The sequence below is a fragment of the Xyrauchen texanus genome, chromosome 21 (genome assembly GCF_025860055.1).
Source record: "Xyrauchen texanus isolate HMW12.3.18 chromosome 21, RBS_HiC_50CHRs, whole genome shotgun sequence".
Classification (NCBI taxonomy): domain Eukaryota; kingdom Metazoa; phylum Chordata; class Actinopteri; order Cypriniformes; family Catostomidae; genus Xyrauchen; species Xyrauchen texanus.
The window spans coordinates 4,791,113-4,806,051 of NC_068296.1; the positions used below are offsets into that span (position 1 = coordinate 4,791,113).

At 36.4% G+C, this 14,939-nt stretch overlaps 1 protein-coding gene across 1 annotated transcript in view; it reads right to left on the reverse strand.

Moving 5' to 3' along the window:
* Positions 1-10,174, reverse strand: part of LOC127661590 (Golgi apparatus protein 1-like) — a 57,004-nt gene extending 46,830 nt beyond the window's left edge. Inside the window, exon 1 of the mRNA XM_052152353.1 lies at positions 9,809-10,174. Coding sequence (XP_052008313.1) covers positions 9,809-10,129 — 321 coding nt within the window. The 5' untranslated portion in view covers positions 10,130-10,174. The remainder of the gene's footprint in view (positions 1-9,808) is intronic.
* Positions 10,175-14,939: the final 4,765 nt, after the last annotated feature.

Genomic DNA, 14,939 nt, shown 5'->3' on the forward strand with positions numbered 1-14,939 from the left:
ATCCAATATGCCCTAAAACGATAGCGGTTGAATGTTTATGAATATTCTTTGGAGGCAAAGAAAATGGAAAAGTAACTGCAAATCATTTCCTCTGCTACAAGCTTTACACTTGTTCCCGGAACTAAGGAGGTACACGTGAACAAACATTCCTCGCATCTGTTCATGCTAAATCTTTTATGTGACAAAACAAACAAAACAGAAACAGCCTGCTGCATGTTTATTTTTGGCATGTCAACTTTGTAAACTGAATGCAAACCACAATGAATAATAATTACAGTGTCAAACTAAGGAATCTGAAGAACATTCTGACTTAAAAACATCCCATTCTCTTTACTCTTTTAAAAGGAATAAATCTCCCCTATTTAATCACCTTCGTATCGTTTAAGTTAAGCTGCACTATGTAAGATTATTTGGTTAAAAATGAACAAATTGCCATTATTGATTGAGTACATAAACAATCAGTGTCAGAAAAGCGCTATAAGTCTCAAATTCATTCATTCTAAATATGTAAATAAGAGTGTTGTTTATCTTCATCAAAGCAAGTCATATTTCAGTTTGAAATGTTTAATCGTATAACATTATATCAACATGAAAATAGCACGCTATGACTCCAGCTCTGAATATCTCCAGTTTATATCACACACAGGCGATGTCCAGGTAACAAAACTTTCACAAACATCAATTGTGAGGTCAAATGAGGTCATCAATTGGCTGAAGACCAACCACATGACTGCTGTTTGCAGGCTTGTTTTGAGACAAAAACATTTGATAAAATTAAAAGATAGCTTGTAGTTAAAGAAATTAACAATAGCTGTCAGCAGCCTTCCTATGTTAAAAGCCATTACAGGACGTCTACATCATTAGTCAAAATAAAAGCAATTATTCTAACTCCGACTTCCACCAATTACAACACACTTTCTGTTAATCATTTCAATTACACTTAAATCCAGACATATTCATGTGAGGATTTTTCATCCTCCTTTAGATACAAATGTGTTCTTTGAAGAGAAAGAGGTAAACATTAGCTCTATACCAAAACCTAGTGAGCTGCCTACGTAGGAAGCATTTCAATGCCACAGACACAATCATGACGCATGTCCCTAAAGCATAATCATCCTGACTTCAAAGACCATGTCCATATAATGTGTTTTTGAAATACGTTGATTTTGATAGATTTACACCACTGATAAACAGTGTTTTCCTCCACTGAAAATTGAGACTTAAAATCTCTCTCTAGTAGAGGTCGAGCGATAGTGGATTTTGCTGATTCAGATAACTTCGGTGGTGCAAAAGGCCGATAATGGATCAGCCGATCTGTAAAAATCGATATATAGAATGATAAAAAAAATATTCTTAGCATTTCCCTTCTATAAAGGGCACAGAAATTGAGGTTTCAAAACGCATAAAATCCCAAAAGCAGTTTATTGTGCAACCAAAAAATTCAGCTTTTAACTAAACAAGCCCAAATACACCAGGGGACTGTTAACCTATATGTTTTTGTACGCTATGAAAATTTAGCTACGTTTATGTCTCTTATTCACACTAGAACAGTGTTATCCTCCACTGAAAATCCTCTCCATTAACTTATACTTTGGAAAACAACAATGTTAGGAAATGGAAAACGGTGTTTTCAACCAAAAACATATCTGTGTGGACATGGCCTAAAAAAAAGGATACCTTATTTTGACATTTACATTTATGCATTTGGTAGACACTTTAATCCAAAGCGACTGCATTCAAGGTATACATTTTGTCATTTTGTGTGTTACCTCAAACCCTTGATCTTGGCCATGCTCTACCAGTTGAGCTACATGAATGTTTTTAGTCAGCATTGTTGTATCCTTCATGCATAAGGCAATGCAAAAATGAATTGCGTGTATTCCAATTATAATTGTAGGCCTATTTAATACCAAACAGTGTCAATATAAACCGTTCAATTTTATTCAAATGGGACTATTTTACCCAATATTAGTGTGGCATGTAGAGATGTGCAAAACAACCAATTTTATTGCACAAAACTAACATAGTAAGAAAAGAGAACAAAGAAACACTCATGTTTATGTGTGTTCATGTATTTCATGTCTTTTATTTTGAAAAGTTTAGTTCCTCTATCACTATTCATGTGATTCCTGTTTCCCACCATGTCCATGTGTCTTGTTTTCATTGGTTTATTGTCTTGTTACTCATTATAAGTTCTAGTTTTTCATTGGTTTTAGTTTATTAGTCTAGCTATCTTGTTTATAGTTCTGTCTATTCTTTGGTTGTCTTGTTATCCAAGTCTGTGTATTTAAGCCCTCATGTTTTCCATTGTCCGTGGTCAAGTATTGAATGCTATTGTAGATGTTTAAGTCAAGCCATGTTTAAGTTAAGTAATGTTCATGTTTATGTCTAGTTTAGTTCACGTTTATAAATTAGGATTTTGGTTTTCACGTTTGGTTAATAAACTGCGCTTGGGTTCTCACTTCGTCAATGTCATCGTCATTGCCATCACCAGCAGCAACGTTACAGAATACTTGACCGCCAACCATGAACCCAGCAGTTCTACTCCTACACCTACATCAGGAGAGTCGTCCCCTAGAGGATAATGTTGAGGACTTCTGCGCTCTGGCCTGCCAGGTGAACTTTAATGAGGTTGCCCACAAAGACATTTTCTCATCTTTGATGCCTGGCGGTCATAGTCCCCTCAATCTGGCTCAATATATCGACCTCGCCCTGCAGATCGTTGGTTCCACGTTCACCATGGGGAGGCGGATGCCGAATTAGAGTTCCAAGACATGGTCGACGAGCCAGAGACTCTGTCTATGCCCACGACCAAAGTGGTTGCTCCCAAGACTCTGCTCATGTTCATGACCACTGATGTCTTTTCTCAGTCATCTAGGACACTTAGTTTCGAGCCTCCCACAGCTCCGCCTTCCACGACTTGGCCCCACGTCATGGCCGCCAAGCCCGAGTTCCACGTCATGGCAGCCAAGCCCGAGTTCCACGTCATAGCAGCAACGCCAGAGTCAGCCTGCTCCATGCCATGTCACAGCCAAAATCTTCTAGGTGTTTCCTTTCGTGTTGGATAGAAGGCCGGATGAAATTTGATGCCTACATAGTTTCGATTTGAAATTCTCTTTGTTGATTGGTTAAAAGCCATACATTTTCTTATGGAGACAAGTTGTACAATATCTTAAGATTTCCACTTTTCGTACAAATAACTACAAGTTGTCATGAGACTATGTTGGTCAACTTGGGTCTCTTGTGCGTGAGGAGCAGTAATAGTATCGTTCAGAGCTGTTGTCTATGTAGGGGTGTAACGGTGCCACACGGTTCGGTAAGCATTGGCACCACAGTTCACCTTGGTTTAATGATGCATCTGGAACACAAGGTTTGGTGAAGGAAACTAAGCATCAAATATACAGGCACAGTTACAACCTCCGCTAATACACCAGAATGGATCTGTAGCTAAACAAGCGCTGCCTGTGTTTCATGAGGGTCAACTTGATGACATCACAGTTCTGCACACATTACAGTATGTGTAGTTGAAGAGACAAGTGGAGAAAACGATTCACTGAGAGAGAAGCCTCATGCTTTCTGGAAACAATTTCTTTTTGCAGTCAATTACAACAGCGATGCTCAAAAAACGTTTACAAAACAGGCACTTTTTGCCAACATCGCTTGACACAAGTGCCTTATACTGGCAATTTATGTAAAAAATGCAAGCGAGGGTTTAAAATGTGCATGCAAGTTCTTCCTGTTATCTATCGAGCATCAATAATGCGCTTTGATTAATGGCATTAAAATGCCGTTATAGTAATACATCGATACATGACAAATAATTTACGCCACCCAGAGAAAGAAATAGCCACAGACCAGCCGAAACTGCACACACTCCCTTACGTTTTTAAGCAGGCACAGTGCTAATTCAGACAGATATGAAACAATAACTAAAAGCACTTGGGATGTTCATTGCCATATGTGGGATTTCCACATATGATTAAAATACACGAGCCACATTATCACAACATCCCTTCTTGTATCCATTTTAATAGCAGGCTTTTTCCTTTTATAGTGATGTACAGATTCTGAATGTTGAACATATGTTAAGTTTAAAATGCACTTTATGTTGATGCATGTAGCATTAAAGTCTAGTTATTAATTTTAAATGTTGTTTCAGTAATTAGAGATAATTAATTTTTTTAGTTAAGGACCCTGATGAAAATTAGCCATGGTTTTACAATAGTAATGTTTAGTAACCATGAACCATAAGAAAACATCTGAGCAGAAATCATGTTTTTGATACAATTAGACATGGTTTTATAACAGTAATACTGCTCATTTTACTATATATTGTAACCATGACAGTAACCATGTTGATTTTGTGGTTACTATAGTTTTATAATACCACGATTAAACTATGATAACTGTTGTATAACCATGATTTTTATTAAGGACAAACCTGTTGAAGTGTTAACCAAATAGAGCATTCTTTGGATTTTAAAGTAATCTTTTTTTATTCTGAACATAGCAAATACTGAACCGTACCAAAACAATGACCCTAAAACCATGATACAAACCGAACCATGAGGAATTAGAACCATTACACCCCTACTATAAAAAAACTATTAATTTTGAGGTTCCATTTCAATTAGGATGCTGCCCAAGAAAGCAACTTCCTAGATGGACAGCATACTAGGTTTTGGAACACAGTTCATTAACATCACTGGCCACAGCAAAGACCATCACTCTTTGGTAACTGGGTTCATTCAACCTCATTTTAGATTCATTAATGTGGCACATCGAGACCTCCACACTAACAAATAACGCTAATACATTTGGAGCAGATAAAATGTAACACATTAACATAACAACAATCAGTGTAGCTTATTCGTCATTAAGTTGCTTGATAAACTGCAAAGACACAATATCTTAGCTGCCTCTTGAATTCAATTGCACCATATCAAACAAATGTTTGACTAAGAGCTAAATTCTTTAATTTGCTTTATCTGGGTCTCCCCTCTCAGCACTGGACCCCGTGGGAGGGTCTCACATCAGTCATGCTAGCTGCTTTGTTTACAGCAAACCCACCACAGTGGCCCACCAGCAGAAGAACCTGCTAAAAATGCAAATTAAATTTAGAGACATGCTACAGCTGTGCCACGACCCCGTTACAGCGTTTGACAGGGTTCATTCAAAAAGACCGACCCAGAGAGATCTGACCTCGGGGAGCTGCGAGAAAGAGATTTATGGACATCATTTACCTTCTTTAGAAGACCACAGCTGTGACCTAGCTTCTGCAAAGCAATTATGCCAATAATTAAAGCCTCAGTCCAGACTGCTGAACCAACTGTTTGGAGGTGAATAAACTTGGCATGCGGTGTAGGAGGAAGGGACTACGAGACGTGTCTTTATGTTTGATTCATTTTGGCGATAATTAGTATATTCTCTCGGTTGCGTATGCCAAAATTGGTGGACTACTGATGGCGTGGGTGCTTGTACTGGGTCTGCGGTTTTACAGGAAATCACAATGGGAACCAAATAAACAGATTTTAACTAGGCTGCAGATTAAACTAGATTTTTACATATTCTTTAGGAAAAAACAGGCTGCTTACCTGTGCAAAAGTTGCTATTTTATTTCGCCACCGTTTTACAAAATATACTAAAACATAAAAACGAAAGTCATGAAAATGAGTTACAGTAAAGATACTATTTCAAGCCCCTTCAACATTTTATAACATCCAGGAAATTAATTATAGATATCTATTATTACATTTTCAATAGTTAAAATGCTAATTCTTGATATCAGGAATGGAATTACTACTAGTTAAAATGCTAGTATATATATATCAGTATCAGTAATTACATTTATACTATTAAAAATGTTCATTCTTGATATAAAAAAAAATTACATAATTATTCTAGTACAATTTCACAATTATCGGTTTAAAATGGAATTGAAGATATATAGTTAAGTTCTTTTTTTTTGCCAATTTTTACATTTCAGCAATGTTCTACTTCATAGAAAAAATTATCATTTTTGACACCAATAATTACATTGTTTCTAGGGTCCATTCCTGGTATCAACGATTGACTTACAACTAGTGAAAATGCTACATTTTTATGGGATTTTTTCTTCACTAGTGACAAAATTAATTTTAGATATCTGGAAGTGGATTTCAGATTAGAGGTAGACCGATATATTGGTTATATTGATTAATCGGGCCGATAGTTGCTTTTAGGAAATATTTTTGCAGACAGTTGCCAATAGTTGTTTTATTATTCCTCGTTTATTTTTCAGTAAACCTCATCTGGTGATTTATTTAAGATATAAAAAGCTTCAAAATTAGTAAATACTTACATCTAGAGCATTGAGTCAAATCTCTGTCATTTCAAAGTAAGAGTCCCTGGTGAATTTCAGGCTTGTTTATGGTTAAAAGTGCCATGTTATGCACCAAATATTTGGATGCACAATAAACTGCTTTTGGGATTTTATTAATTTTGCACTCTTGTAGATTCAGTGTCTGTGCATGTTATAGTAAGGAAAGTACAATACATGTTTTGATCATTCTTTTAAATCGATTAAAAAAAGTATTGCCAGATTAATCGGTTATTGGCCTTTTCCACCACCTTAGTTATCCCTCAATTGGACAAACAGCTGTTTTTCAGATAAATGTTCCAGGTTCAACACAATGTAAGCTCAATCGATAGCATCAATGACATGCTTTCAAATATCACATTTTTCATCTTCTGTCAAGAACAAGTAAAACCAGTTAATCCAGTAGCGTTAAAAAGCATGAGACATGCAAAAATACCAGAAAGGGACGGTTTACAAAGAGAAAAATTCACCAAAAATTACATCGTTAATGCATTACCAAAACATGGGGGGGGTTTCTCCACAATTTGGAATGCTCAATCCACAATTAAAAATTAATCAATTCATTACATTTATTTAGCGCTTTTCTAGGCACTCAAAGCACTTCATAGTATGGGGGAATCTCCTCAACCACCACCAGTGTGCAGCATCCACCTGGATGATGCAATGGCCGCCATAGTGCGCTAGAACACCCACCACATACCAGCTATTAGTGGAGAGGAGAGCAGAGTGATGTAGCCAATTCAGGGATGGTGATTATTAGGGGGCCATGATAGATAAGGGCCACCGGGGTTACACCCCTAATCTTTATGAGAAGTGCCCTGGGGTTTTTAATGACCACAGCGAGTCAGGACCTCAGTTTAACGTCTCATCCACCTCATCCAATGTGCTCTAAGTCCTCGTGGTGGCGTAGTGCCTTATTCCAGGTGACAGAGGACGAATCTCAGTTGCCTCCGCATCTGAGACGTCAATCTGCGTCAATCTTATCATGTGACTTGAGCGTGTTACTGCGGAGATCTAGTGTGTGTGGAGGTTTCACGCTATTCTCCGTGGCATCCATGCACAACTCACCACGCACTCCACTGAGAGCGAACCACATTATGGTGACCACGAGGACATCAACCATAGCAACCTAGCAACCGGGCCAATTGGTTACTTAGGAAGCCAGGCTGGAGTCACTCAGCATGCCCTGGATTCAAACTTGTTACTCTAATTGTGGCAGTCAGCATATTTACTCGCTGAGCTTCACAGGCCCCCCAAAAAGTGTTTTTAGCATATACGCATTTAAATTTCATAACAATTTATCTTTAATACAATGTTTAAAGTTGTATTCATTTTGTTAAAAATTACACAATTTAATATGATGAAATTGCATTGGTTTGAGTGCATAATGTATCAATTTTAATGCATAATATATTGGTAACACTTTACAATTAAGTTGCATTTGTTAATATTAGTAAACTGCATTAGTTAACATGAACTGACAATGAACACTTATTAACCTTCTATGTACTAATACATTTGTAACATTACAAGTGGTATACATTAACATTAGCCAATGCATAATAAACCAATATTAATAATAAACAATAGTGTGTAATTAACATTAACCAAGACTAATAAATGCTGTAAAAAAAGTATTGCCCATTGTTAGTTCATGATACCTAATGCATTTACTGGTGTTAACAAATACAGCCGTGGCCAAAAGTATTGGCAGTGACATAAATTTAGTGTTTTGCAAAGTTTGCTGCTTCAGTATTTGTACATTATTTTTTCACATTCTATATAATCTATTCTATTATATACTGGAAAACAATGATAAGCATTTCATAAGTTTTAAAGGCATTTATTGGAAAAAAAATTACATTTATGCAAAGAGTCAATATTTACAGTGTTGACCCTTGTTCTTCATAACCTCTGCAATTCACTCCTGCTGGATATCAGCTTCTGGCCCAAATCCTGACTGATGGCGATCCATTCTTGCCTTATTAGTGCTCGGAGTTTATCACAATTTGTGGGCTTCTGTTTGTCCACTCGCCGTTTGAGGATTGACCACAGGTTCTCTATGGGATTAAGATCCGGGGAGTTGCCTGGTCACGGATCCAAAATGTCAATGTAATGATCTCCGAGCCACTTCATTATCACTCTTGCCTTGTGACATGGTGCTCCATCATGCTGGAAAATGCACGGATCATCACCAAAATTGCTCCTAGATCGTTGGTAGCATTCACCTTTTCTTCTCCAGACTATCGATTTTTCTAGATGTCCCAAACAGTCGGAAGGGGGCTTAATCAGAGAAAATATCTTTGCACCAGTATTCTTCTGTCCAATCCTTGTACTTCCTGCAGAATTTCAGTCTGTCCTTGATGTATTTCTTGGAGAGAAGTGGCTTCTTTGCTGCCCTTCTTGACACCAGGCCATTGTCCAAAAGTCTTCGCCTCACTGTGCGTGCAGATGCACCTGCACCGTTCTGCACTGGTGGTGACACGATTCTGTAGCTGACTCCTCAGGAGGAGACGGTCCTGGCGCCTGCTGGACACTCTGGGGCATCCTGAAGCCTTCTTCACTGCAGTTGAACCTCTCTCCTTGAAGTTCTTGATGATCCGGTAAATAGTTCTTTCAGGTGCAATATTCTTGGCATCAAAATGGCCTCACATGCAAGGAAATTGCTGCAAAGCGATGATGGCTGCACGTCTTTCTTTAGAGGTAACCATTGCTAACAAGAACACAATGATTGGAAGCACTTCTTCCCTCCTTTTATAGCAATCAGTCTGCTCTTATCATCCAATCAGTATGATAGAGTGATTTCACCTGACTAGTACTCGTTCACACTTTGCCAGGCGCTGCTGATATGATTCGTGAAATGATGTTGGCTGGTCATTTTGTGCCAGGTCCAAAAAAATAAATAAAGTTACATTTGGGTTTTTGTGAAAGTTTTTTGGCCAATTGAGCTTTTTGCAATTATTTAAAACGCATCTAATCACTCTGCACAATAATCTAGAAACAATGTGAATCAACACCACAACAACTGAAGCAGAAAACTTTGCGAAACACAAAATGTATGTCACTGCCATTACTTTTGGCCACGGCTGTACAACCTTATGGTAAAGTGTTACCAACATATCAACTGAAAAGTATTAATCAATGTATGAATGCATCATAGGTAATGTACCAAATGTAATGTAACAATGTTCCACAGTTAATCAATGAATCAAACTGAATTGATCAATAAACAGTAGTATGGATGGTAGCCTAATATCCAGTCATTAGTCATTAAACTGAAATGAATCATTACGAGCTTGGATCTATTACTTTATCTTATCTATTCCACTTATCAGTGTGTAATTTAGGATGCCAAGAGCAAGACATAAGATAAAAGTAGTTTACTGATGCTCCTCAACCTGAGTTACACTTCAGATTAATAGTAATAATAAGGCAGGACTCCTGTCTCACCTCCTTCTTGTCCTGCAGGCATTCCAGTACGGACAGGTTATTAGTCCAGGTGTGTTTGGGACAGAGTCGGGTCACGTCGCCCCGGCAGGCCTGCTCTTCTGCCAGCTTCCAGCCGGTGGATCTCCTGGACTGAGAGCCGGAGGACACTGCAGCAGCGGCGGCGTTTTTCCCGGGATTCGGAGCCGCGACTCTCAGCTGCTGGTGCATGGCCAAGGCCGGAGGATGGACATTCCCGAGGCTTTGCGGAGGTTTAAGAGCCTTTACGGAGAGAAGAAAGAGCGACATGAGGAGCAGCAGCTGAACACGTCTACACGCCGCCATCTTCGTCCACAACAGCTGAACAGAGCTCCGCTAACTCCCCCTGCTGAAGACAGCTCTCTCTGACCGGCTGGAGAACAAACAATTTTACCATGGAGACGGAATGGCTCATGAATATTAATAACATGAGGTGACGTAGACCAGAAGTTGGTAAATATGCGCTGGACAGCTGTCCAATGAACGAATCCGACTATAATGAAGGCATGGATAATTAATATTAATTAGGTAAAGTCATTGGACGCGCCCGAGGGTTATTAATTCATATTCATTAGTTAGCCCTCACCATAGTAGTGGTTTCGCGGTTGTCTGGACTCACTTCACTGCTCACTGCGGAGTAGACTTATATTTATATGTATAAACTTATAAAATGTAAACAATTATATTTTATTGTACATGTTGTTTTTGCTGTCAGACTTGTTCACTATTATAACGTTATAAAACTTTAATGTTTTCTATTTATTATAATTTTTTATTCATTATGAATGAGAGTGGAAAAACAATTATATTAATATAATACATTATAATAATTCAAACAAATTATAAACAACCTTAAACTTCACATATAATATAATATTTAAAATTTTTTACTGTGGTTTTTAATTATAATTGTATTAATATAATGTAATAATTATTAATTATATAACCCACAAACTTAAACCTGAAATATTATATAATATTATTTTATCATTTATTTATTTAAATATTTTTTAGTTTACTCTGTTTTTTTTTTTTAGGAGTAACATCCACTCATATAAGAGGATATTTTAATATCTTCTAATATTCATATTATGCATATAAGCTTTAATAAAATGATATGTGATCACTAATATTATATTGTTATGCACTGTGTTTATTGTGCATATTTATAGTGCTCATGTTTTTGCTGCATGTATCCTGTATGTACAGTGTCAAATATTTGCACTGTGGTTTCTTATGAAAATTCATATCTTCCCTTCCCTATGCAGGATAAATGTCAATAATCCAGTTTGACTTTGTATACCAAACATTCATGTAAATGTTTTAAAGGGGTTTGGTTGCAACAAAAGTCTTCATCGTGTCAATGTCAGTATTAACATTCTAACTGAACGAAATACTAGATTTAGAAAATATTGGTATGAAAGACTAATGTGCATACTATAACATGCAATTTACTGTGTGCTGCAAACCTGTTTAAAATATGACCAAATAACAATAGAAGGCCATATAATCCATTCACATCTCAGATATGTATATCTGGACAATTGTTTTATCTGATGGAAGTTTCGCATTTCCGGGATGTTCTGTATTGCTGTGGAAGTCTTTCCCGCAATATGATGTTGAATAAAATGGGTCATAAGCAGGTCAGCTGGCTAACCAATTGTAAATCAATGACAGAGTCAATTTCAATCCACTCAGAGACACAAAACAAGCAGACATCAGTAAAGCCTTTCATGATTGAGAAAGACAAGATATCATAATCAAAATGCCTTATATAAGAACACATGCAGGCTGTTATAAGCCATATAACAATAATAATGAGGCCATTTTTAAAATATTGTGTATGTGGGTATAAACTATGGGGCCTTAGCTAAATCTGACTAAATCTATTACCCTAAAGGTAAAAATGATGAATACAGAAAGTAAACAATGTACTTTCTTGTAACAATGTAAATATTTTCTTTTAGTTTCTTTTTTTAATTCTAAAATGCAAGAAGTTTACTTTTAGGAATGGGTTTATGGTTTAGGCAGGATTAGTCGGCTCCCTTAATGTTTTCATAACTGGAAAAATCAAGTTGTATTAACTATACTTGAAATGTCATGTTTTGGGCTCATAACTCAAATATCTTTGTTCCCTGAACTGATTTTCTTCAAAATCAAGAGACTTAAAATTTTAAGTGTTAATAACTCAAACTATTCAGCGCAAATTGTGGTTATGATGCCATGAGGAATACTCATAATGCCTTGCGCTTGAATTATTTAATTATGTTTCGTTGGTCAAAGGGAACATATGGGGTCATTTCAATATTTGTTATTAAGAATTCATATAGATTTTAGCTCTTTTGTTGCAGTAGTAATTTTGTTTTGTTGCATGTAGTTGTTTCCTGTGATGTCAACATTAGAGGCCAGATTTTGAAGATCCAAAAAGCACATAAAGGCAGCATAAAGGTTACCCATATGACGTCAGTGGTTTAATCCATGACTTAAGAAGCAATGTGATAGGTGTGGGTGAGAAAAAGGTAAATAATTCAGTCCTCCCTGCCCAGTAGGTGGTGAAATGCACAAAGAATGTGACTCGTCAAAAACAAAAGACGAATGTGAAAGTGAAAGTGGAGATTTATAGTAAAAAAAAGGACTTAAATATTGATATGTTTCTCACCCACACCTATCATATCACTTCAGAAGACATGGATTAAATCAGTTTTATGGATTACTTTTATGCTGCCTTTATGTACTTTTTGGACCTTTACATTTCTGGTCACCATTCACTTGCATGGTATGGACCTACAGAGCCGAGATAGTCTTCTAAAAATATTTTTTGTGTTCTGTAGAAAAAAGAATGATCTAGAATCAGATATACTCTTCTGTATTTAAGCTTTGTTATTGTATGACCTATATTTTAGTCTTTTTAATTAAAATGATTATGTAGAAACAACGTTTAAACAGCAAATCTGAGTTAAGTCCACTTGAATCTAGTTACCTTATCTTAAATACTATATGATCACTTAATTACACAATTTTGGAGACGCCATTACTCAATTCAATTGAGGGAACAAGGTTACTCAATTAAGTTAACTTATTCAAGTTATTCAATGTGTAGTAAGAGACAACATATAAATACTTTTGAGAAAGTTTTGTTCTCTTGTATTATTCCCAATTTTAGCTATATAACGAAATAAATATAAAATAAAAACAAAATAAAACATTGGCGGGTATCATTAAAAAAAGATGAGACATAGAACACAATTAGTAGGCAATCAAAGCAAACCAGTCTTTTTCTTTTTAGGTTTATTTGTTATTCTTACCTTAAAAACAATATGAATTATGCCCATTGATTCATGAGGTAGTAAAGACTTGATTTACACTTTTGTGAAGACATTCGATAGAGAATTAAAAAGGGATTTCCAGCAGCATAACTACAACAAATCAAAGTGGCATATCAAGTATTGATTAAGGTATTATCAAATGTATTTATATTCTTATGGCACACATACTGTCCATGCTGGGACATCTTCCAAAGCATCAGACATTTCTTATCTGCAGGAAAAACACAACTTTTTAAATATTCTTTTCAACAGAAAAGAGCGATCTGAAGGAAAACCTTAAACCATAAAAATCAGCAGCTAACACTCTTTTTCTTTTTACGTTTCAAAGATGACATTTCTTGGCACCTTCTGTACAATTCAACCGTATAATAGTGCAAAAAAACAGCACTGTATAACAATGAACTCAATAACTAGGCTGGTTTAAGGTTGATGTTTGCAGCTCCTCGTTTAACGGTATTCCACACTTGAACGAAGCGTAAGATGGCGTTAGTCCATCCCATTTGACGCAGGAATAATACATTTTCCTCAACATCTTTCCACAGAGGAGTTGCTACAGTACCCAGAGCTTTGAGGCATATCGCCATGACATCAAGCTCAGCTTATTTAAAGGAACAGTTTACACAAAAACTACAATTTTGTCTTGTCATTGCAAACCTGTTTGCGCTATTTCAGAAAGGAGATTTGAAAGAATCTTCAAGCAGCTCTTGTCTGTACAACAGTTCATGGTGACCACATCTGTCAAGCTCCCAAAAGGACAAAAAGGCACCATAAATGTAGTCGATATGACTTGTGCGCAATATCTTTGTGTCAGACCAAATTTAGTCATTATTCACTGAAAATCCGTGGACGCTCTAAAATCTCAAGATTATTTGTGTATATTGTTTTATTTTTTTTCTGTTCCTCACACCAAGCTATATGTATGGCTTAGGAAGACTTGGTATATAGCGCACAAGTCACATCGATTACTTTTAAGGAGCTTATATTGTGTTTTTTGTCATGCTTGCGGCTTGAAAGCTGTAGTCATAATTAACTTTATGTAGAATTTTGCTGCATGAAGATTTTTCATTCTCCTTTTGTATTAAACTGAAAAATAAGACCAAATGAGATTGGAATGACACGCAGGAAGTAATGTAATTATAGAGTAAATGTATAAAAGAGTACATTTTAATTGTTTTACATTTGGGTGAACTATACCTTTAAAGAAATATTCCAGGTTCAATACAAGTTAAGCTCAATCAACAGCATTTGTAGCATACTGTTGATTACCATAAAAAAAGGTTTCCTGTAAACCGCAAAGATGGTAATATACAGCATGTCACTAAACTCAACGTAAACATTATACGTAAATGTTAACATGATTTTAGTGTGATAAAATCGCTTTCTGTGTAAAACTATATCCAATAATATTTTGTTGTCATGACGGCACCAAGTATGCCCATGTTAACACTATATTGTTTACATATTGTGGCTATAATTTAGAAACGATGTGTATTTTAACGTTTATGGACTGGCCCCATTCACTTCCATTGTAAGTGCCTTACTCTATCAGACTTTTATTTTTTTATATAAACGAGGGACGATTTCTATGGTAATCAATATTATGCTACAAATGCTGTTCCTTGTACTGAACCAGGAACATTCCTTATTTTTTTTATGTCAAAAAGTGCTTTTTAAGAGGCAGTGGCACCCACAGCCAGTGGGACAGACCTCTTGAGAGCGGAACCAGTCCATCATGTGACTGGTGTGTCCGCCATGGCTACAGCTCAGGCAGAAGTTAGAGGTTCCGCGGA